Source organism: Oncorhynchus clarkii, chromosome 2 (genome assembly GCF_045791955.1).
Source record: "Oncorhynchus clarkii lewisi isolate Uvic-CL-2024 chromosome 2, UVic_Ocla_1.0, whole genome shotgun sequence".
In the NCBI taxonomy this organism is placed as follows: Eukaryota; Metazoa; Chordata; class Actinopteri; order Salmoniformes; family Salmonidae; genus Oncorhynchus; species Oncorhynchus clarkii.
The window spans coordinates 77,092,351-77,116,514 of record NC_092148.1 but is presented as its reverse complement, the minus strand read 5'-3'; the positions used below and the strand labels follow the sequence as shown (position 1 = coordinate 77,116,514).

Here is a 24,164-nt window from a genome sequence, read left to right as displayed (position 1 = left end):
GGAGAGAGTAAGGGCATGTAGGTACGGTGAGGGGAGAGAGTAAGGGCATGTAGGTACGGTGGGGGGAGGGAGGAAGGGCATGTAGGTACAGTGAGGGGAGAGAGTAAGGGCATGTAGGTACGGTGGGGGGAGGGAGGAAGGGCATGTAGGTACGGTGGGGGGAGGGAGGAAGGGCATGTAGGTACGGTGAGGGGAGAGAGTAAGGGCATGTAGGTACGGTGAGGGGAGAGAGTAAGGGCATGTAGGTACGGTGGGGGGAGGGAGGAAGGGCATGTAGGTACAGTGAGGGGAGAGAGTAAGGGCATGTAGGTACGGTGGGGGGAGGGAGGAAGGGCATGTAGGTACGGTGGGGGGAGAGAGTAAGGGCATGTAGGTACGGTGGGGGGAGGGAGGAAGGGCATGTAGGTACGGTGAGGGGAGAGAGTAAGGGCATGTAGGTACGGTGGGGGGAGGGAGGAAGGGCATGTAGGTACGGTGAGGGGAGAGAGTAAGGGCATGTAGGTACGGTGGGGGGAGGGAAGAAGGGCATTTAGGTACGGTGAGGTGAGAGAGTAAGGGCATGTAGGTACGGTGGGGGGAGGGAGGAAGGGCATGTAGGTACGGTGGGGGGAGGGAGGAAGGGCATGTAGGTACGGTGAGGGGAGAGAGTAAGGGCATGTAGGTACGGTGAGGGGAGAGAGTAAGGGCATGTAGGTACGGTGGCGGGAGGGAGGAAGGGCATGTAGGTACGGTGGGGGGAGGGAGGAAGGGCATGCAGGTACGGTGAGGGGAGGGTGGATGGCACACTAATAACATTTGTAATCTCCACAGGCCCTGTCAGTCTGTTCACCTAACACACACACACACAAATACGCACACACACAAATACACTCACACACTTAAATACACACACACGCAAATACACACACACACACACATACACACAAATACACCCTGCTTCACTCAGCCAGAGCCATCTCTTTGTGTCCGCTACACAAGCATGCACATAAGCATGGAGACAAGCTGACTGACTGAGGAGGGACAGTTGGGAATTTGGGTGCTTTTGTAAGGCCCTCTCCTCCAGAACTCTATATCAAGGGCTTGGCAGGAATGATGGGGGAATGTTGGGTCAGGTTAGGGTGGGGGTGGAGTGGAGTGGCCCCGAGGTCAACAGTGTCTTGTGTTTGCAGTTTGCACCATAAGATCATTTTTTTTAAAGAACAACAATAAACTATTAGAAAGAAGCACAACAGTGTAAAGCAACAATATGCTTGTTGAGGGCAATCTCCATTACCATGGCACTCTGAAAATCAATACACATCGACACAATGTACACAACTGGTAAACGGCTGGAGATAAAAGGCAACTTGTGGTTCATTGTGAAACCGAGAGCTTCTGTTGGACCACAAGGTCCGCAAAGAGAAGAAGAAGCCCCACCTGGGCAAACAATAGCAGAGATGTGACAGTGGTGCTTAAACAACAACACAACCCAGCGGCAGTTCAACCAGGACTCAAGGGGTGCTGTCAGTGTTAAGGCCAGCTTAGGAACAACAGTTAGAAACGCCCCTGTTGCTGTGGCAATAACAGCCACTTCAAAATATACACCCTCTTCATGCACACCCTCTTCTTGATGATATGAATATAGACAACATGTAGAATAAAGAAAAGAGAGATCCGCTTAAGATATATATTTACATATGGGCTACGTTAGTTAGAAAGTCAATTAAGAACAAACTCTTATTTTCAATGACGGCCTAGGAACAGTGTCAGCTAAGGGATATGAACTTGCAACCTTACGGTTACTAGTCCAACACGCTAACCACTAGGCTACGCTGCCACCCCACATCATTGATGTGCTTTACACATCAATGAGTGGAAAATGCTAAGGCCCGAAGTTGACAGGGAGTCATTTGTATACATGTGCAAGGGGGGATAGAAGGGTTGGCAGCGGCGGTGGCTCGATGGCGTAGGTACTCTCTAAATATACATAGGGCCTCTCTCTGACTGGATTGGCCCAGTACTGATAAGTGAAGTAAAAGACTGATGAGGAGAGAGCGAGAGAAAAGGGGATGGCTGCTCTGGGATTCTCAGCCTATAACAGAATAACTTCTATACCCCTAAACCCCCCTATCCCCCTCCCTCTACGCTCATCCACCCTTTTCCTCACGATAAGAGTTTAAAAAGTGAATGTGAAAAACCAGAAAGCGATGCTGCGCGTCTCAACAGTGCAAACCCGCTTCACAGAGCACTTTCCACTGGACGATATGCATGCATAGATGGCAGATAAAGGGTGTTTGAAGTCATTGTGTACATTGCAACACAACAATAATGCATGCTGAGAACCAAACCGTGCTTAAAAAGGCATGCAATTCCTCTCAGCTTGAACTAATGATGACCCCCCCAAAAAATGTATTTGTTTAAACGAGAGCCATCTGTTTTCATGATAGATTTCACCGAAACGCTCTTAATGAAAGACTACCTGTAACTGTGGTTTGTCGGTTCTTTCATTCTCCGCATGTTCATGTAGCTGAGGCTTGGTGCCGTAATGGGAGTTATGTTCTTTGGGAGGCAGACGCTGCTATATCACCCTCCCAGGGAGGAACGCTGTGCTCTATGTTCCCCCCACTAGCCCCGCTCACACATTGATGACCAGCCTGAACATGTCTGCTCTATGTTCCCCCCACTAGCTCCGCTCACACATTGATGACCAGCCTGAACATGTCTGCTCTATGTTCCCCCCACTAGCCCCGCTCACACATTGATGACCAGCCTGAACATGTCTGCTCTATGTTCCCCTCAGTAGTCCCGCTCACACATTGATGACCAGCCTGAACATGTCTGCTCTATGTTCCCCCCAGTAGCCCCGCTCACACATTGATGACCAGCCTGAACATGTCTGCTCTATGTTCCCCCCACTAGCCCCGCTCACACATTGATGACCAGCCTGAACATGTCTGCTCTTTGTCTGGTGTCTCCTCTCTGATTGCGGTAGCTACCTCAGGCCAGTAAGACCACTTCAGAGCCATCACATGTAATGACCTGGTAAGTGTGAGGGAGGTGTGTGTGTGTGTGTGTGTGTGTGTGTGTGTGTGTGTGTGTGTGTGTTTGCATGCGAGCGAGAGAGAGAGAGAGAGAGAGAGTTAGAGAGAGAGAGAAAGAGAGAGAAGGAAGGAAGGAGCACGGTCTGTAGGTACTACTCTCATCACCTCTGTGAAACTCTGACCCTCTGCTGCTCCATAGCTCATAGCCATGCTATGAGGGTTATGAAGGCTAAATAAATCAGTAACTACACCAACCAGATCGTGAGTGCATTTAGTTCCCTCTACCCTAACATGATCCAAACTCCTGAGCCGTTCCATTGTACGTACATGTACACAAAGACACAGTAAAGGCCTGCACTCATATGCACATCTTTTGAAAGATTTGTCAATTCATGATTTGTCTTTTCTTTTCTCCCCAATTCCTGTCATCTGACTAATGCAGGTTGTGCGGGGATGAATAATTATTTAATGCTCAACGGTGCTATTCTGCTTGTGCACTCAAAATAAGCTAATAACCAAGGCAGACGATTGAGAAAGGGAAATGGTCTATGTTCATAAAACAGAGGGATTAGGCTTCAAGGACCAGTGGGTTTTGAGTTTCGAAGGAGTCGAAGAGAAAAGTCACTATCCCAATTTGCACTGGGATTTCCCTCAGTCGAAGTGTGTTTCTCTTCACATGTAACAATGAGAAATATATTTCCACACAAAAAAAAACGCTCCTATTAATTAAACAGCCTTCTTTCTGAACCCATTTCAGTCGGTAGTCATCTCTAAGGGCTATGGGCGTACCCTCCGCCTCCACATATAAAGAACAACATACTACTGGAGGTGGATGCATCCATTTTCTAATGCTAACCCTTTTCATTATTAACCAGGATCCAATACAGGAGTGATTATTTTCCCAAACTATTTACGCCTCAGGCACCAAACGGCTGCAATTTGATACACAGTAATATATTTCTTCTGCTGTCACACAACGCTATTAGTCATTTTCAATTATTTATCAACCATCTGGAGTGGAATAAGATATGCTACCACTGGGTTTCGTTTTCCTGGTTAGCCTATGACATTTGGAACACTTTATATGTATTTGTAAAGCTCCACAAGCCACACTGAGGGACATAAGGAACCAACAAGCGTGCTCAGTCCACAGAGACTTCTTTGTTACTGGTTGAAAGCAGAATATCAGAATGGGATTTTTGACACCCAAGCGAATGTCTTTTAAGGGACTATGCAAGCACACTTGTTCGGTTAGCCTAGCTGGCTAGGCGCCAGCCAAACTGACACATGCTGACGCCTTAAGCATTACTACAGGAATGGATGTGACTGTTTCATCAGGGAGCAAACACATGTAATTACTGAATTGATGTTGTTTGCTATTTCACGCAGCCACAAAATAGAAAGAAGCTAAACAAATTATTTTGTATTTTAATTATTTTGCATTTAAATTTGAGAGATCATTCACACAAAGTAATGAGACTGTGTGTGTAAGTATGCCTACAGAATAATATGGTAAAGTTGGCCTCATGTACTGTATAGGCCCTCAAACAAATAAATAAAAGGACATCCATCAAATTAAATGTTTGTTTTTTTTGTACCACAGCTTCATTTATGAATGAGGTTGCAGGCGGAGTAGCCTGGTTGCCGTCTCTGTTGATCTATTTCATTCCACTCCTTGTACTCTGTGTCATTTGCTGAAGATGTGGGAAATTACCAGCATGACTTTGGCAAATGACAAGAGTGTCAAGGAGTGTAATGTTATCTAAAACAACTCATAACCAGACGACAGGAGGAGGGATCCCGGTTGAATGTGGTACGCGCAATGGACAGTCAAATCAAATCAAATGTTATTGGCTCACATACACATTTAGCAGATGTTATGGAGGTTGTAGCGAAATGCTTGTGTTCCGAGCTCCAACAGTGAAGTAGTATCTAACAACAATACACACAAGTCTAAAAGTAAAATAATATAATTTAGAAATATATAAACATAAAGACGAGCAATGTCGGAGTGGCATTGACTAGAATACAGTATATACATATGAAATGAGTAAAACAGTATGTAAACATTATTAAAGTGACCAGTGATTCCATGTCTATGTACATAGGGCAGCAGCCTCTACGGTGCAGGGTTGAGTAACTGCGTGGTAGCCAGCTAGTGACAGTGACTAAGTTCAGGGCAGGGTGAAGGCCGGCTAGTGATGGCTATTTAAGTCTGATGGCCTTGTGATAGAAGCTATTCTTCAGTCTCTCGGTCCCAGTTTTGATGCACCTGTACTGAACACGCCTTCTGGATGATAGCGGGGTGAACAGGCCGTGGCTCGGGTGGTTGATGTCCTTGATGATCTTTTTGGCCTTCCTGCGTCATTGGGTGCTGTAGGTGTCCTGGAGGGCAGGCAGTGTGCCCCCGGTGATGCGTTGGGCAGACCGCACCACCCTCTGGAGAGCCCTGCGGTTTCAGGTGGTGAAGTTGCCGTACCAGGCTGTAATACAGCCCGACAGGATGCTCTCAATGGTGCATCTGTAAAAGATTGTGAGGGTCTTAGGGGCCAAGCCAAATTTATTCAGCCTCCTGATGTTGAAGAGGTGCTGATGTGCCTTCTTCACCACACTGTCTGTGTGGGTGGACCATTTCAGATTGTCAGTGATGTGTACGCAGAGGAACTTGAAGCTTTTCACCTTCTCCACTGCGGTCCCATCAATGCGGATGGGGGCATGCTGCCTCTGCTGTCTACTGAAGTCTATGATCAGCTCTTTCGTTTTGTTGACAAAGAGGGAAAGGTTATTTTCCTAGAACCACTCTGCCAGGGCCCTCACCTCCTCCCTGTAGGAGGTGTTGTCGTCATTGTTGGTAATCAGGCCTACTACTGTTATGTCATCCACAAACTTGATGACTTGAGTTGGAGGCGTGCATGTCCACGCAGTCATGGGTGAACATGGAGTACAGGAGGGGGCTGAGCATGCACCCTTGTGGGGCTCAAGTGTAGTGGAGGTGTCATTTCCTACTTTCACCACCTGGGGGCGGCCCATCAGGAAGTCCAGGACCCAGTTGCACAGAACGGGGTTCAGACCCAGGGCCCCGAGTTTAATGATGAGCTTGGAGGGTACTATGGCGTTGAAGACTGAACTGTAGTCAATGAACAGCATTCTTACATAGGTTTTCCCCTTGTCCAGATGGGATAGGGCAGTGTGCAGTGCGATGGCGATTGCATCGTCTGTGGATCTATTGTGGCGGTAAGCAAATTGAAGTGGGTCTAGGGTGTCAGGTAAGATAGAGGTGATATTATCCTTAACTAGCCCCTCAAAGCACTTCATGATGACAGAAGTGAGTGCTATGGGCCGATAGTCATTTAGTTCAGTTACCTTTGATTTCTTGGGTACAGGAACAATGGTGGCCATCTAGAAGCATGTGGGGACAGCAGACTGGGATAGAGAGAGATTGAATATGTCCATAAAACTCCAGCCAGCTGGTCTGTGCATGCTCTGAGGACGAGGCTAGAGATTACATCTGGGCCAGCAGCCTTGCAAGGGTTAACACGCTTTAACGTCTAACTCACGTTGGCCACAGAGGACGAGAGCCCACAATCCCCGGGAGCGAGTCGTGTCAGTGCACTTTGAAACCCACACACACCGTGACGTATAGCACTGCCCACTGGGTGAAATACTGTTAACAGAGTGTGTCCTCCTCTCCTCACAAGCCCCAGCTGGCCTGCCTGCCTGGCGCAAATTAGCCAAACTATTTACCCTCATATATGCACATTAGCAAATTCTTCCAATTGAGAAAACAAATGCATCTGTTTGGTTCTGTTCACTTCATGGTAGACTGCACAGCCCTGTGCACACCAGGCATTCTCTATCCACTGCGGCAGTCAGTCAGAGAGGCCTGATGGAGCTCAGCGCTATATAACCAGTAGCTCGGCAGTATCACGCTCCTGCTTCAATAACCTGTTACAGTCTCCACATCAACCAGAGGTGTGATTGCAAGCTTCACACCTTTTTATTAGTTACCTGGGTCGAATGGTACTTTTTCACTAGCTGCCAAAATGACTATATATGTACAGTATTGTATGATACATATGCTTGACTAGTGTGGGTTAATTAGCTAGCCATCTCTAGCAACATGAAGGGGAAGGTTAGACACTGTGAACTAAGATGCCTACAGGCACATTCAATGAGAAGACTGTTATTAGAATTATGTCATGCATCCTAAAGCGGGTGCAGTTCGGTCGGTCATCGGTCTACTAGCTGCCACCGATCCCTTTTTCCTTTTCTGTTTGTTATGTCTGTATTGATTTCACCTGTTCCTTGTTTGAGATTTGTTTTAGGGCTATTGAAGCCGGTTAGGCCCGCCTGCTTTTGGACGGGCTTGTTTTCTGTTTGTCTGTGGATGGTTGCGTGTAGTATGTTCTCGAACCTTGTTGGTGTCCCGTTTTGGGTCGGTCATATTTTGTTTGCCTGTTGTGTTGGCGTTGACCACTTACCCATTTACAGAAATAAAGTTGGTTTTCTATGAATCCTCTGCTCTCTGCGCCTGACTCCGCTCCCACCACTCCTAGCTGTGTGACAGCAGTAATGTGAAAACAGTCTATTATTTTGGCCTTTTACTGTAAAGCACCCGGCTTTACAGTGCAACAATTTAAAACTCGCAAAAAATAAGAATTTAATAACACTGACACTGAAATGTCACAACCAAAAAAATCAAGAGAAATTAGAATAGGAAAATGTAATGCTCCTTGCCAGGTTTAAAAACACGCCTCATCTGCATTTCTAATGAGCTGCCACTGCTGGGAGGTAAATGTAATGCGTTGCCTTCCCAGCAAACTCCCAAGGAATGTGCAAAGATGAAGACTCCCAATCTTCAGCCATGGCGCTCACTTGTGAATATTTCCTGCATCGTAAACAACACCTGCACTACGATGTTGCCAGCACCTCACCTTCCTTTAGACTCCTTGCAAGTCATATTTGGCTCCCAGTAACCTGATACTGCTAGCTTTTAGTCCTAGCCACAGTGAGAGAGACACCTCATGCACGCTTCAGAGAACAGTAACTAACGGTAATCTCATTCATTAAGAACCCTCCTTGATTTCAGTGTTGGAAAAAGCACTAAATTGTCATACTTGTATAAAAGTAAAGATACCTGAATAGAAAATGACTGAAGTAAAAGTGAATTTTTTAAATACACTTTAAAAAATAAATTGTTCAACTAGGCAAGTCAGTTAACAATAAATTCTTATTTAGAATGAAAGCCTACCAGGAAACAGTAAGTTAACTGCCTTGTTCAGGGGCAGATTTTTACCTTGTCAGCTCAGGGATTTGATCCAGCAACCTTTTGGTTACTGGCCCAACTCTCTAACCCCTAGGCTACCTGCCACCACACTTAGGTATCAAAAGTAAACATAATTGCTAAAAATATACTTAAGTATCAACAGTAAAAGTATAAATAATTTAAAATTCCTTAAAATAAGAAAACCAGATAGCCAGGGATATACTCCAAAACTCAGACATAATTTACAAACCAAGCTTTTGCGTTTAATGAATTTAGCCATTTTCCTGTCTTGTGTCAGGGAAAATGTATGGAGTAAAAAGTACCTTATTTTCCTTAGGCATGTACTGGAGTAAAAGTAAAAGTTGTCAAAAATAAAGTAAAGTAAAGTAAAGTAAAATAAAAAAAAAACTGACTCATTAAGTAGTACTTTAAAGTATTTTTACTTAAGTACTTTACACCACTGCTTGATGTCTCACATGGAGGCAGGCTAAATGTGCTAAACGGCTCTCTGGCTTCTCCTTCTCTAACTAACAGCAGCTAGGCAGGGCTAGTGTTACACTGGGGCCTGTTAGACTAGCCTGTAAGCGTTAGCGCACTGGTTGTGCCTGACTGAGAAAGATGAGCACCATAGACAGGGTAGAGGAATGAAGAATAGGATTGGCGTGGTAGCCTGATGGGGCTTAGGTTGAGAGTAGAGGTTGACATGAGAACAGGACTCCCGTGGGTCTTGTGGGTCCTGTGGGATAGTGGCAGGAATGGGAGTCAAGTTCTAGAGTCAAGTTCAGGACAGGACTGGATGGGATCAACAGTCCACAGGAACGGGCAGTACAGGAATAGTTATAAACATCGTTTTTGGGTGGAAATATGTAATGTGTGGAACATTTCGTAAAAACAACATCTGTGTAGGCAAGGAATAATATAGCGTACTTAATAAAAATCTGTAAAAAAAAGGGTAATTTCCCCCTCCCCCTTCAGTTGTAGCCAGTCACTATAGGCTGCCTCAGATACCAATCTACGTCAGTAGGCTGTGATGAAGCCTTACACACTACCCAAACAGGACACGTCCTGCCTCTCCCATCTCCTCATTGGCTTTTATAAGCATATACCCACGTGCCATCTCCTCATTGGTTATACACACATGGGCGATTGAAAGATCAACTGAGGTCGGTCGGTCGGTTGTGGTAATACACCTTATTATGAAAGTTAGATGCCAATCGCCATATAAAGTCCAAAGAAGAAAAAGCCTGGAAGGAGGAGAGATGACTAGAAACGATTCGGTTGACCGTTTTATGTGTGGATTAATTGTTGCAGTAGAGGACTTTCTGCATTTCAGGTAAAATAACAACTCAACGTTTATGTCCCAGGACAAATTAGCTAGCAACAGCAAGCTAGCTAAATAGGACAACTTATCTAGCAACTGCAAGATAGCTAGCTAAATTGACATAAATATTTAATGCTTTTCGAGCTGTCCCCAAATTAATATAATTGGTTCAGAGTTTGTTTTGATATGTCAACCTGCGTGTCGTGATCACATTTGGTGTGGGGGGACCAAATCAATTTACGCAGGATGGCGCACGTGGCCACATGAGCGCATCCAATTCGGGCATGGTGTTAGCCTTCAATAGAGGAACTGCACCGTCTTGTTGCAGCCAAGGACCCATTAGAGCCAAGGAAAGAGAGATGTTTTAGTTAAAGTTTATGGAGTTGTCTTTGACAATGAAGGGACAAATAACACAACTTGTAAAAAAATGCTGAGGTTTAATCAAATGAGCTACAAACCGGAGAGCGGGACAAGCGGCCTGAAGCAAGCCCAACTGTTTGCCTATTTAACTAAACCCATACCATCTTTTTTTTTTTTTTTTTTTTTTTTTTTTTTTTTTACCTTTATTTAACCAGGCAAGTCAGTTAAGAACAAATTCTTATTTTCAATGACGGCCTGGGAACAGTGGGTTAACTGCCTGTTCAGGGGTAGAACGACAGATTTTGTACCTTGTCAGCTCGGGGGTTTGAACTCGCAACCTTCCGGTTACTAGTCCAACGCTCTAACCACTAACGCTCTAACCACTAGGCTACCCTGCCGCCCCATCTGAGGTGAAGAGTGAAATAAAAATAGATTGACATATGCAGTAAGTTACTGCTGCTCAGTTTTTGTATTTTATTTTTTATGTTCATGTTGTAAATGTTAATGTGTTGTAAATGTTAATGTGTGCGCAGTGCTCAGCTGTAGGCTACAGTTTTATGCCGGAGCTGAGCAGACCATCCTGCTGGGGTCTCTGTCCTCCAGCTTAATCAATCTACATTTAGGCCATTTAAAATACATTCTTATCCAGAGCAATTTGGGCTACAGTACGTGTATTTAACTAAGATATTTTAGGTATGACAACCACATACCACAGTTGAATATTGCATTTCCGAAATTCATTTTCAATACTTCCTAAACAAAAACAATGGCCAACATATTTATGCGCGCAAAAATGAGCACAGCACAAGACCGGTGAGATTTTTATCAAGAAGGGACAGGACAGTTCTTGGGTTATAGAACTGTTGTGGGATCAGGACAGTACAGGAAAATTATTGACAGTAATTAATTTTCACTCCCTTATCAACCTCTAGTTGAGAGTGAGACACCCTATGGCTGAGTGGTCATGCCACTCCATTACTGTAGCCAGCAATGATCAGATCAGAATCACTAGTGGAAAGAGAGAATGTACTGTAGAATGCAGTCCCCTTTAGAAATCTCTGTCCTAGAGTTTCTAGGAGGCTGTCATGAGAGGCATCTAGCCATGGATACCAGTTCAGCAGACTAGAGCACAGATGCTAGCTCAACTCACTAATGGAGTCAGCACTCCTAATATCCCTTACAGGGATAGTCACGTGTGTTGGTCTATTTTCCCCACTCCACCTAAAATGTCTGGCAGACTATTCCCAAAGCCCTCCTCCCGGCTCCTATATTAAATCTGTATGATGTGTGGGATATTGACATTGGGTAATGACTGACAGGCAGGAAGAAGAGAGACAATAATCCATTTATCTGGTCCAGGGTAAGCCGGACCAGTTTACCTGTTACATCATTAGCTAGCTACCGCAGACAGGGGGAGGGAGGCCATAGGGAGGCTAGCTAGCTACCGCAGACAGGGGGAGGGAGGCCATAGGGAGGCTAGCTAGCTACCGCAGACAGGAGGGAGGGAGGCCATAGGGAGGCTAGCTAGCTACCGCAGACAGGGGGGAGGGAGGCCATAGGGAGGCTAGCTAGCTACCACAGACAGGGGGGAGGGAGGCCATAGGGAGGCTAGCTAGCTAGCTGACTGACGTAATCAACTGGATAAACACACAGTATGAACAGGTACTGCTCTGCTCTGCAGACATAGGCTCCAGACCTTCAGGCCATATAGAAGGATAGAAGGACTGACTGCATTGCTGTGCCGTGCTAGCAATGATAGATTTATGCTAAAATTACATGAGAAACAAATGAATAATAAATGAATAATGTACTGTGTTTCTCAGTGTTTTATTAATTAGAACCACTCCTATCGGAGGAGCTGTTCCTCATTCCTGTAAATGGAATCGCTCATGTTTACCTTGAATACCCATGTTTTATTTGCATGAGTCAACCTCGTGGAAAATCCATAAATCATCTGCAATGCTAACGTACCCTCAGCAGCATATCTATTGCCTGCCTAATGCAAACAGCCGTGTAGCAGGGATCACATTCCCACAAAACACACAGTAACAACCAAGTAAAAGAGCAAGTAAAGACAGAGGGATGGGAGGAATGTTTCAAATGAATTCCTTATTACAGGGGGCTCTTAAAGCAAATGCATAAGAATCTTTTCACTGCATTTTCTAAGCTAAATATCAAAAGTCTTTTGAAAAACAGATAAAGATATTGTTAGGGATGTTGCCTGAACAGAAATAAGCAGAAGGGGAATGGCTTGTCAAATGCTGCTAGGCTAGCCGTGGTGGAGGTCGAGTGGAGTGAAACTGCCCAGTGGACTATAGCCTGGTCCAAAATAAATCATTACAGAGGACATTGTGCACAAAGCCGGAGTGACTATGTACATCTTCATGCAACAGTTCCCTATTTTACATTTTGTTTTTAAATAGTGCCGGTACGGCGTAACAGTAAAATATGAGCCTATCACAATGATTTAAAACAAAGATAGAAAGAAAACTGTAGGCTGGTACACCATAATCTATTACTGCCTGTCACCCACAAAGGTGTGCAAGTAGCCTACTTTCTGAAGTGATCTGTTTGACAATCGGATGAAAACATCATGCCTGGTTGTGTTATTGCCCCATTAAAAGCTAAAACATGTTTACAGTTCAATGACATATCTTTAAAATTGTAGGTCCCGTACCGTGAAGAAATAAAATCTACTTTCAACCCTGAGTAGAGGGAGATAGTGTTGCCCCATTTACAAATTACGGTTAGTGCCCAGGCATGTGTGGGTTCTGGCTGAGTGTATGTATGTGTGTGTGTGTGTGTGTGTGTGTGTGTGTGTGTGTGTGTGTGTGTGTGTGTGTGTGTGTGTGTGTGTGTTCCTGCATATGTGTAGTACTGTGCCTCACACCTGCTCTCCCTAGACCAGGCAGTGCCTACACAGCAACAAAGCTTTCCCCAACGCTGGCTGTGTAACCCAAACAGAGTTTGCTATAGGCAGAAAATACTTTAAGCAGTAGGGGAGAAGAAAGCCCTACCCAGTGAGTCATCTGTTTCTTATGCAGTGCCCGCTGGTGTGGATTACAGAGACAGATTACAGGAGAACTTCTGCCTGACCCCACATCTTCATATTGGGGGAAATGGGAGCCAGCCTTGATGTGGAGCTGGGAGCGGTCCACCGCCACGCTATGTGTTTACAGTCCCTGTTCAATGAGGGGTTTCTCTGGCTTTTTTAAAATTTTAAACAAACCCCCAAAAAACTATTTCCCAGAAACTGGTCTCTGTGGCAAATATTTCCCAGGTGCTGTCATTGTAAAGCTGTTACCACCGTGCTGTAAAGCAGCCCACTACTCAACAGACCTGCCGTCCTAATCTTCAAAGCAGCACCACAACCTGGTTGTTTGTCATATTAAACACGATAAGCAGCTGGTTTCTCAGAAAGCTGGAGGGGGGGGGTAACAGTAAGGATATGAGCTGGGAACCCACAGGGAATGATAAGGAGACAGAGAGAGAGAAAGACAGAGATAAAGAAAGAGAAAGAGAGAGAGAGAGAGTGAGAGAGAGAGACAGAGAGAGAGAATAACTAATAATTCTGCAAAAATATCCTCCATGTTCAACATAAAACACCAGATAATGCATGTAGAGTAGAATTAGGATGATACCCGCTAATTATAAAATCCAGAAAAGAGCCTTTAAATGCTACAACCACCTTAAAAGAAGGGATTCCCAAACCTTCCATAACAAAGCCATCACCTACTAAAAAATGTACCTGGAGAAGAGCCCCCTAAGCAAGTTGGTCCTGGGGCTCTGTTCACAAACACAAACAGACCCCACAGAGCCCCTGGACAGCAATAATATTAGACCCAACCAAATCATGAGAAAAGAAAAATATAATTATTTGATACATTGTAAAACATTAACAAAAGAACTGAGCAAATTAGTATGGCCCTAAACAGAGAGTACAGAGTGGCATAATACCTGACCACTGTAACTGACCCAAAATTAAGGAAATCTTTGATTATGTACACACTCAGTGAGCATTAGAGGTCGACCGATTAATCAGAATGGCCGATTAATTAGGGCCGATTTCAAGTTTTCATAACAATCGGAAATCGGTCTTCTTTTTTTTTTACACCTTTTATTTAATCTTTATTTAACTAGGCAAGTCAGTTAAGAACACATTCTTATTTTCAATGACTGCCTAGGAACGGTGGGTTAACTGCCTCGTTCAGGGGCAGAACGACAGATTTTCACCTTGTCAGCTCGGGGGATTCAATCTTGCAACCTTACAGTTAACTAGTCCAACGCTCTAACCACCTGCCTCTCATTGCATTCCACGAGGAGCCTGCCTGTTACGCGAATGCAGTAAGAAGCCAAGGTAAGTTGCTAGCTAGCAATAAACGTATCTTATAAAAAACAATCAATTAATCAATCATAATCACTAGTTAACTACACATGGTTGATGATATTACTAGTTTATCTAGCGTGTAGTGCGTTGCATATAAACGATGCGGTGCATATCGTTGCTCCAATGTGTACCTAACCATGAACATCAATGCCTTTCTTAAAATCTATACATAGAAGTATATATTTTTAAACCTGCATATTTAGCTAAAATAAATCCAGGTTAGCAGGCAATATTAACCAGGTGAAATTGTGTCACTTCTCTTGCGTCCATTGCACGCAGAGTCAGTGTATATGCAACAGTTTGGGCCACCTAATTTGCAGGAATTTTACGTAATTATGACATAACATTGAAGGTTGTGCAATGTAACAGCAATATTTAGACTAATGGATGCCACCCCTTAGACAAAATACGGAACGGTTCTGTATTTCACTGAAAGAATAAACGTCTGGTTTTCGAAATTATAATTTCCGGATTCAACCATATTAATGACCTAAGGCTCGTATTTTTGTGTGTTATTATGTTATAATTAAGTCTATGATTTGATAGAGCAGTCTGACTGAGCGGTGGTAGGCAGCAGCAGGCTCGTAAGCATTCATTCAAACAGCACTTTTGTGTGTTTTGCCAGCAGCTCTTCGTTGTGCGTCAAGCATTGCGCTCTTTATGACTTCAAACCTATCAACTCCCGAGATTAGGCTGGTGTAACCGATGTGAAATGGCTAGCTAGTTAGCGGGGTGCGCGCTAATAGCGTTTCAAACGTCACTCGCTCTGAGACTTGGAGTGGTTGTTCCCCTTGCTCTGCATGGGTAACGCTGCTTCGAGGGTGGCTGTTGTCGTTGTGTTCCTGGTTCGAGCCCAGGGAGTAGCGAGGAGAGGGACGGAAGCTATACTGTTACACTGGCAATACTAAATTGCCTATAAGAACATCCATTAGTCAAAGGTATATGAAATACAAATGGTATAGAGGGAAATAGTCCTACAATTCTGATAATAACTACAACCTAAAACTTCTTACCTGGGAATATTGAAGACTCATGTTAAAAGGAACCACCAGCTTTCATATGTTCTCATGTTCTGAGCAAGGAACTTAAATATGGCACATATTGCACTTTTACTTTCTTCTCCAACACTGTGTTTTTGCATTATTTAAACCAAATTGAACATGTTTCATTATTTATTTAAGGCTAAATTGATTTTATTGATGTATTATATTAAGTTAAAATAAGTGTTCATTTAGTATTGTTGTAATTGTCATTATTACAAATAAATAAATAAAAATCGGCCGATTTAATCGGTATCGCCCTTTTTTTGTCCTCCAATAATCGGCATTGGTATCGGCGTTGAAATATCATAATCAGTCGACCTCTAGTGAGCATAGCCTTGCTATTGAGAAAGAACGCCGAAGACCTGGCTCTCAAAAGAAGACAGGCAATGTGCACACTGCCCACAAAATGAGGTGGAAAACGAGCTGCACTTCCTAACCTCCTGCCAAATGTATGACCATATTAGAGACACATATAGTGGCTTGCGAAACTATTCACCCCCCTTGGCATTTGTCCTATTTTGTTGCCTTTACAACCTGGAATTAAAATGGATTTTGGGGGTGTTTGTATCATTTGATTTACACAACATGCCTACCACTTTGAAGATGTAAAATATTTTTTATTGTGAAACAAACAAGACAAAAAAACAGAAAACTTGAGCGTGCATAACTTTTCACCCCCCCCCCCCCCCCCCCCCCCAAAGTCAATACTATGTAGAGACACCTTTTGCAGCAATTACAGCTGCAAGTCTCTTGGAGTATGACTCTATAAGCATGGCACATCTAGCCACTGGGACTTTTGCCCATTCTTCAAGGCAAAACTGCTCCAGCTCCTTCAAGTTGGATGGGTTCTGCTGGTGTACAGCAATTGTTAAGTCACACCACAGATTCTCAATTGGATTGAGGTCTGGGCTTTGACTAGGCCATTCCAAGACATTTAAATGTTTCCCCTTAAACCACTCGAGTGTTGCTTTAGCAGTATGCTTAGGGTCATTGTCCTGCTGGAAGGTGAACCTCCGCTCCAGTCTCAAATCTCTGGAAGACTGAAACAGGTTTCCCTCAAGAATTTCCCTGTGTTTAGCGCCATCCATCATTCCTTCAATTCTGACCAGTTTCCCAGTCTCTGCCGATGAAAAACATTGCGACAGCATGATGCTGCCACCACCATGCCTCACTATGGGGACGATGTTCTCGGGGTGATGAGAGGTGTCGGGTTTGCACCAGAAATAGCGGTTTCCTTGATGGCCCAAAAGCTCAATTTTAGTCTCATCTGACCAGAATACCTTCTTCCATATGTTTGGGGAGTCTCCCACATGCCTTTTGGCAAACACCAAACATGTTTGCTTATTTTTTTCTGGCCACTCTTCCGTAAAGTCCAGCTCCGTGGAGTGTACGGCTTAAAGTGGTCCTATGGACAGACACTCCAATCCAAGCTTTGCAGCTCCTTCAGGGTTATCTTTGGTCTCTTTGTTGCCTCTCTGATTAATACCCTCCTTGCCTGGTCCATGAGTTTTGGTGGGCAGCACTCTCTTGGCAGGTTTGTTGTGGTGCCATATTCTTTCCAATTTTTAATAATGGATTTAATGGTGCTCCGTGGGATGTTCAAAGTTCTGGATATTTTTTTATAACCCATCCCTGATCTGTACTTCTCCACAACTTTGTCCCTGACAAGTTTGGAGAGCTCCTTGGTCTTCATGGTGCCGTGTGCTTGGTGTTGCCCCTTGCTTAGTGGTGTTGCAGACACTGGGGCCTTTCAGAACAGTTGTATATATACTGAGCTCATGTGACAGATCATGTGACACTTAGATTGCACACAGATGGACTTTATTTAACTAACTAATGTGACTTCTGAAGGTAATTGGTTGCACGAGATCTTATTTAGGGGCTTCATAGCAAACGGGGTGAATACATATGCACACACCACTTTTCCATTTGACAGTATTTTTTGTCATTTCACATCACCAATTTGGACTATTTTGTGTATGTCCATTACATGAAATCCAAATAAAAATCCATTTAAATTACAGGTTGTAATGCAACAAAATAGGAAAAATGCCAAGGGGTGAATACTTTTGTAAGGCACTGTATTTCCCTCAGATTACACAGAACCACAAAGAATTTGAAAACAAATCCAATTTTGATAAATTCCCATATCTATTGGGTGAAATACCACATTGTCCAATCACAGCAGCAAGATTTGTGACCTGTTGCCACAAGAAAAGGGCAACCAGTGACTAACAAACACCATTGTAAATATAACCCATATTTATGTTGATTTATTTTCCCTTTTGTACTTTAACTATTTGCACATAATTAAACCATAGACATAATATGACATTTGAAATGTCTTAATTATTTTGGAACTTTTGTGAGTGTAACTGTACATTATCTATTGTTTATTTCACTTTTGTTTATTATTTATTTCACTTGCTTTGGCAATGTAAACATATGTTTCCCATGCCAATAAAGCCCTTAAATTGAAATTGAGAAGGAGAGACCCTAACCAACTACAGCTCATAAGACTGGCACAGAGCAGAAAAACAGAGCCCAGAGCAAGAGCCTTGGTCCAAACACTGAGGCCAACTAGGAAAATATTCCAATAAACCAACCGGTAAATCACACACAACGCACAAAGCACTGTGATATTGAAACAATCAAGGAGGAGAACACATTTGTAAAGAAACATCTACCTCCCCTTGACAAATCTGTCCCGTCTGTAAACCTATTCAAACCCTATTTATTATTAAACTTGCCAGGTCTCTCTTGGAAAATAGGTCTTCTTATCATAACGAGATTTCCTGGTTAATTCAAGGTGAAAGAAACTGCTCTTACCTGTAGTATCTGGACTGCAGGTAGGTGGAGCACACGGCTTTGGACACGTGGCTGGCCGAGCCAAAGTCAATGACCTTGACTCGGTAGGGCTGCCTGGAGGGGTCCACCAACATGATGTTCTCTGGCTTCAGGTCAGCGTGGATCAGGCCCAGGCTCTTGAGTTTCATCAGGGCTGTGGCCACCTGCTGTAAGACTGGCCTAATGTACTTCAACGGCAGTGGACTGAACTTGTTCTGCTTGAGGAAGTCGTACAGGTTCTGCTCCAGCATCTCGAACACCAGGCACGTGTGGTTCTTGTGCTGGAAGCACTCGTAGGCACGCACAAAGTTGAAGTCGTCTGCACTCTCTGTGCTCAACCGGGCCAGGATGCTCACCTCGATCTGGCCCTGGCGCGCGTACGATGGGTGGTTCTTCAGGATCTTGATGGCCACAATCTCGTTGGTGCCCCTCTTCCAGCACTTGACCACTTGGCCAAAGGTGCCTCTGCCCAAGAACTCTAGCACCTCGTAGGTGTTGGTCATGGAGCAGACCACCTCGTGCTGTACCAACTGGTAGTCCCCTTCATTGTTGGAACCACTGTTCTTGGAGGTGGCTGTCGATGTGGCCATTGCCGTGGCGATGGCCACTGTGGCCCCGCTGGCTGCGTTCTGGATCATCGTTGTGCTGCCGCCGTGTTCCTCGATGATCGTCACGCTGCTGTTGCTGTTGTCGAGCTCCTCACTCTTGCGCTTAAGCCCGCATCGCTGGTAGGTGTCCAGCAGGCTGACGGTGCTGCGACGGGTCAAGTTGTGGACTGCTCCACCGCTTCCTCCTCCGCTACTGCTACTGCCTCCACCGCCGCTACCGCTACCGCCCAAGCTCAACAGAGGCCCCAGAGGCCCTGCAGTGCCTGAGGTACTGCTGGCCGAGGCAACCACAATTTTCCCTGCACTCGCCGGGAAGATGAGCGCAGGCTGCTCGTAGGGCAGAGAGGAATTGATTCCCAGAGAGGTGGCTTGGGACAATTGCTGCTTGCTGTTCTGGTTGTAGACGACTTTGCTGTGTGTGCCGTACCCTGTCATATCCCAGTATGAACTCTGCTCCACCTTCAGCTTCTTCACGCTAAAGAAGGCACTTGACTGGAGAGTGTGAGGGGACAAGACTTGCACTTGCGAGGCCATACCTGGAAGAGAGGAGAGGAGGGGAGAAGGGAGTGGGATAAGGACAGAAAGTGAGCGGTAGGAATTTGAGACAGTGCTTGAAACACAAGTGGCTTCTTTAAATAAAGAGCGCTTATGTCAGGGCCGACGAGGCCCATGTTGACGTATCAATGTCTCACTAAACCAACACAAACTAAAAACTAAAAATCACATTGGTTATTTAACTCTTTAAGGCAACTTTTCAGAATTACATATTATGTATGCTAGTCATGGCAAGAGAAAACTAGATTTCTGTATATGTTTTAAAACTATACAGTATTGTAACGTGCTTGACTATAGGATATACAGTATATGATGTTTAAACAGGAACTTTGTGTTTGTATGGTGACTATCTAGACCGTTGATGTATGCAGAGGAATTGCCTTTTCTCTTCAGTTCCCATCTGGACTAATGTAGAGCTATAATAATACTATTCATAGGGAACTCAGAGAATGCAGAAATGTGTACCAAAATGAGCCCTTCGAAAGTTGCGTGACTCTCAAGGAATGATAGCAATTTCCTCAGCAAAAAGCAAAATGACAACCCAGACCCTGCATTTGTTGGTACACAATCAGCTTGAAAGAGAGAGAGACAAAGAGAAAAAAATACTTCTATTTTCGAAACAACAGAGGAGCATTTGAACTTCGTCTCAACATCAGATCCTGAAGACAACAAGCAAAAGCGGAAAACTGCAAGGCACTGAGCTCATGGGAACTGCCTGCCTCAGAATAAGCTTCTCCAAGCAAACAACGGCCCAAAAATACCCCTCTCAAACAGGCCTGTTTGTAGCACTGAAATTATTGTTACAGCACAAGCCGGCTTACTTGCAGGCCTCGGTACTGATATATAACAGTCTCCAATGTACCCCAAATTAGTGTACTAACAAATTTACGATCTACCACCTGTGTACATCTTCACTCACATGCATATCGCATTTTTAAATCCAGACTAAATCCACAAACACACACACTCAAAATCCTAACACACACCCGTGCATGTACACAGTCAGCATATTATACATGCCCTAGCCTACATGGCTAAAACACAGGAGGTTGGTGGCATCTTAATTGGGGAGGACGGGCTTGTGGTAGTGACTGGAGAGGAATAGGTGGAATGGTATCAAATACATCAAACACATGGTTTCCATGTTTGATGCCATTCTATTTACATTCTATTTCCAGCCATTATTATGAGCCATCCTGCCCTAAGAAGCCTCCACTTCGCTAAAACCATGATGGTTCAGGGGTGTGTTGGGAATAGGGGGCAGAGGGAGGAGACATACTTAGTCACTCTGTCATTATTAGCCTTCTGAGTTCTGAATGATGATCTGGCCATCTCCTCCTCTCTTTCTCTCTCTCTCCCTCTTCCTCCTCCCTCTCCTCCATCTCATCCTTCTCCTCCACCTCTTCTACTCTCTCCTTCTCTCCCCCTCCTTCTCCTCCACCTCTTCCACTCTCTCCTTCTCTCCTCCTCCTCTTCATCCCCCTCCTCCATCTCCTTTCCTCTCTCCTCTCCTCCCTTTCCTCCTACCAGATGTTTGGTAGTATAGCTAGGGACACTGGTCATCATAATGGTCATCTGGTCTTAACCTTAATGCTGCACCGCGAATCCGATGCCTGTAGGCTGTAGGTTAGTTGATAAAGCATATTACTAGGGGCCTTTGCTTTACCACACTACTCCTCTTGCGTAAGGTTTACCCTACACCACTACACGCCCATCCTTGGCCCCCTCTATGCCCTGGGCTGGCAAAAACATGTGGATGAGGGAGTAATGAAGAACGTCCGCTGGGTTAGTAGGAGCAAGGCACTATGCTAATCACTTAAGCCACCAGGGCCAGATGTCACTGCTCGGATTACCCACCAATTCCTTCGGTGGAGACTTTCACGCTAAAAATAATTTGGCCGCGTTGGCATTGGCATAGTCACTAGTCACCGTCAGCGGTGCTGCTGCTGTGTGAGACTGACTGTAAAACTATGGGAAGAAAATCAGATACTACAGTAGGAGCAATGGCCTACTGCTCTGATCGTGATGTTAAATTCCAGGATTACATTTCCATGATTATGGATGACCAACAATAACAGCATCGGCCAAGCAGCTTTTGTTTTACGGCACTTGGCTCAAGCTGTCCCTTTCCAAAGCGACGCCATCGCCATCAAAAATCTTCCTCAATCTGACTTTAGCTATTGGTCATTGACTCCTTACTTACTCCTTACTCCTCATTACTCCTTACTTACTCCTTACTCCTCCTTACTCCTTACTTACTTCTTACTCCTCCTTACTCCTTACTTACTCCTTACTCCTCCTTACTCCTTACTGACTCGTTACTGTTCTGCTGTCAGTGTCCAAACTAGGGCCGTCCCCAACTAAAAATAATCTTGGTCGACCAAGAGTCATCTGTTCTTTTGACCAATTGATTGGTCAATTTTGCGTCACCCCCAGCCGGCTGCGACAGAGTCTCTGGTGGCACAGCTAGCACTGCGATTTAGTGCCTTAGACCACTGCGCCACCCGGGAGGCCCTTTAAGCACACTGTTGGATGAAATAATTAAGACACAGAAATGACTAGAGGGAGACCGACAGCAATTGATTTGATTTTGCCGGGCTCAGACTTGCTGTGTTAAATAAAAAGAACAGTGACTGTGTGACTAGCACCCGTTGTCTCTCTCCTCCCTGCTGCAGTGACCACCACAGAACAGTGTTTATCACTCTGTCCATGTTGCTGAAGCTGCAACATAATTACAGCCATTTCTGACTGAAAAGTTCTATTACCGAAATCACTCATTTGTTTAGGAAAAACATTCCCTATTCCCTCAACCCTTGCTCTCTTCACGTGACACATGCATTTAGAAAGTATTCAGATCCCTTGACTTTTTTGTTACAGCCTTGTTATAAAATGTATTAAATAGTTGTTTTCCCTCATCAATCTACACACACAATACCCCATAATGATAAACAGGTTTTTAGACATTATGTGATCCTAGGGTGGCAACACATACATGCTAAGTGATTTCAATGAGTCTTTCTACATTCTGATTGTTTTATACTGTTCAATTCAACTTCAACCAAAACAAATTTCCTGCATTGTCATTAATCTGAGATAATTTCCACACTGCCATGGAGGGCTGCACAGTATGGGCAAAAAAAACAAGGCCTGATTTTTAACCAAATGTTGCAAAATGACTCCCTGATTAAATAAAAAATATTTATTTGTATTTTTATATGGGCGAAAACTCTAACCGTAACCATGGCCTTTAATGTATCCATGACTCACTAGGGAAACTATGGGAGCTGGGAACACAGTTAATACAACTGACTTGCCTGTGCCTGTGGCGAACACAGAAAAGTAATTCAATGAACGTCAAATGGCTGGAATGTTATCTCTGAACAACATGCTTAGGTAACAATACGCACAATTGTACTTCATTGGAATATCAGAACTAATGAATCATTATTGAATCACCGCTTAAGTTCAAAATTGTCTGTGATCTGAACCCTGAAATCTTAACAACCATCTCCCTTTCTCTGTGGTTTACTGTTCACCTTTATATTTAAACTAACATTGTAGTCTACACAACTTCTTAATTCCACTTATGAAGTTAATTTTCATTTCTGAACTTAGTGCCAAATGCAAAACTGTAAAGGGCCCATTGTTTTCACGTTTATAATGTTAGAATGCCTTAAGTAGCCTGGTCCTCCATTTAATATACCTTAAAGAGCATGGTGTGTTCAGCACACTGCAATTTAGCAGAGAACCACAGGGATTTTCTCACTGTTTAGAAGCAGCATGCTGAAGTGGAAATGGTCAATGTCTTTAGGGGGGATTATGTCCTCTGTCAAAGGCTAGTTAATCTGCTTTTTAGGCAGAACAAGGCTATTCTGCGCGGGAGGCCACGGGTGAGAGGGTGGGTGGGTGGGTGGGTGAGAGGGTGGATGGGTGGGAGGGATGGTCTGGTTACTGACTGACTAGGTCCTGTGTGCTTGCCTGTTTTAATTAACACCTGTATTGTGGTGTGCATGACAACTAGTACCAGATCAATATTTTAATATATATACAGTGCCTTGCGAAAGTATTCGGCCCCCTTGAACTTTGCGACCTTTTGCCACATTTCAGGCTTCAAACATAAAGATATAAAACTGTATTTTTTGTGAAGAATCAACAACAAGTGGGACACAATCATGAAGTGGAACGACATTTATTGGATATTTCAAACTTTTTTAACAAATCAAAAACTGAAAAATTGTGCGTGCAAAATTATTCAGCCCCTTTACTTTCAGTGCAGCAAACTCTCTCCAGAAGTTCAGTGAGGATCTCTGAATGATCCAATGTTGACCTAAATGACTAATGATGATAAATACAATCCACCTGTGTGTAATCAAGTCTCCGTATAAATGCACCTGCACTGTGATAGTCTCAGAGGTCCGTTAAAAGCGCAGAGAGCATCATGAAGAACAAGGAACACACCAGGCAGGTCCGAGATACTGTTGTGAAGAAGTTTAAAGCCGGATTTGGATACAAAAAGATTTCCCAAGCTTTAAACATCCCAAGGAGCACTGTGCAAGCGATAATATTGAAATGGAAGGAGTATCAGACCACTGCAAATCTACCAAGACCTGGCCGTCCCTCTAAACTTTCAGCTCATACAAGGAGAAGACTGATCAGAGATGCAGCCAAGAGGCCCATGATCACTCTGGATGAACTGCAGAGATCTACAGCTGAGGTGGGAGACTCTGTCCATAGAACAACAATCAGTCGTATATTGC

The 24,164-nt window shown here is 44.2% G+C and overlaps 1 protein-coding gene across 14 annotated transcripts in view; it reads right to left on the bottom strand.

The window, feature by feature from the left end:
* The window catches only part of LOC139373975 (homeodomain-interacting protein kinase 2-like), a 109,473-nt gene that overhangs the window by 67,549 nt on the left and 17,760 nt on the right, over positions 1-24,164 (bottom strand). For all 14 annotated transcript variants that reach the window (XM_071115048.1, XM_071115049.1, XM_071115069.1 and 11 more), the window contains exon 2: positions 18,227-19,388. In XM_071115048.1, the coding sequence (XP_070971149.1) occupies positions 18,227-19,388 (1,162 nt within the window). The remainder of the gene's footprint in view (positions 1-18,226; positions 19,389-24,164) is intronic.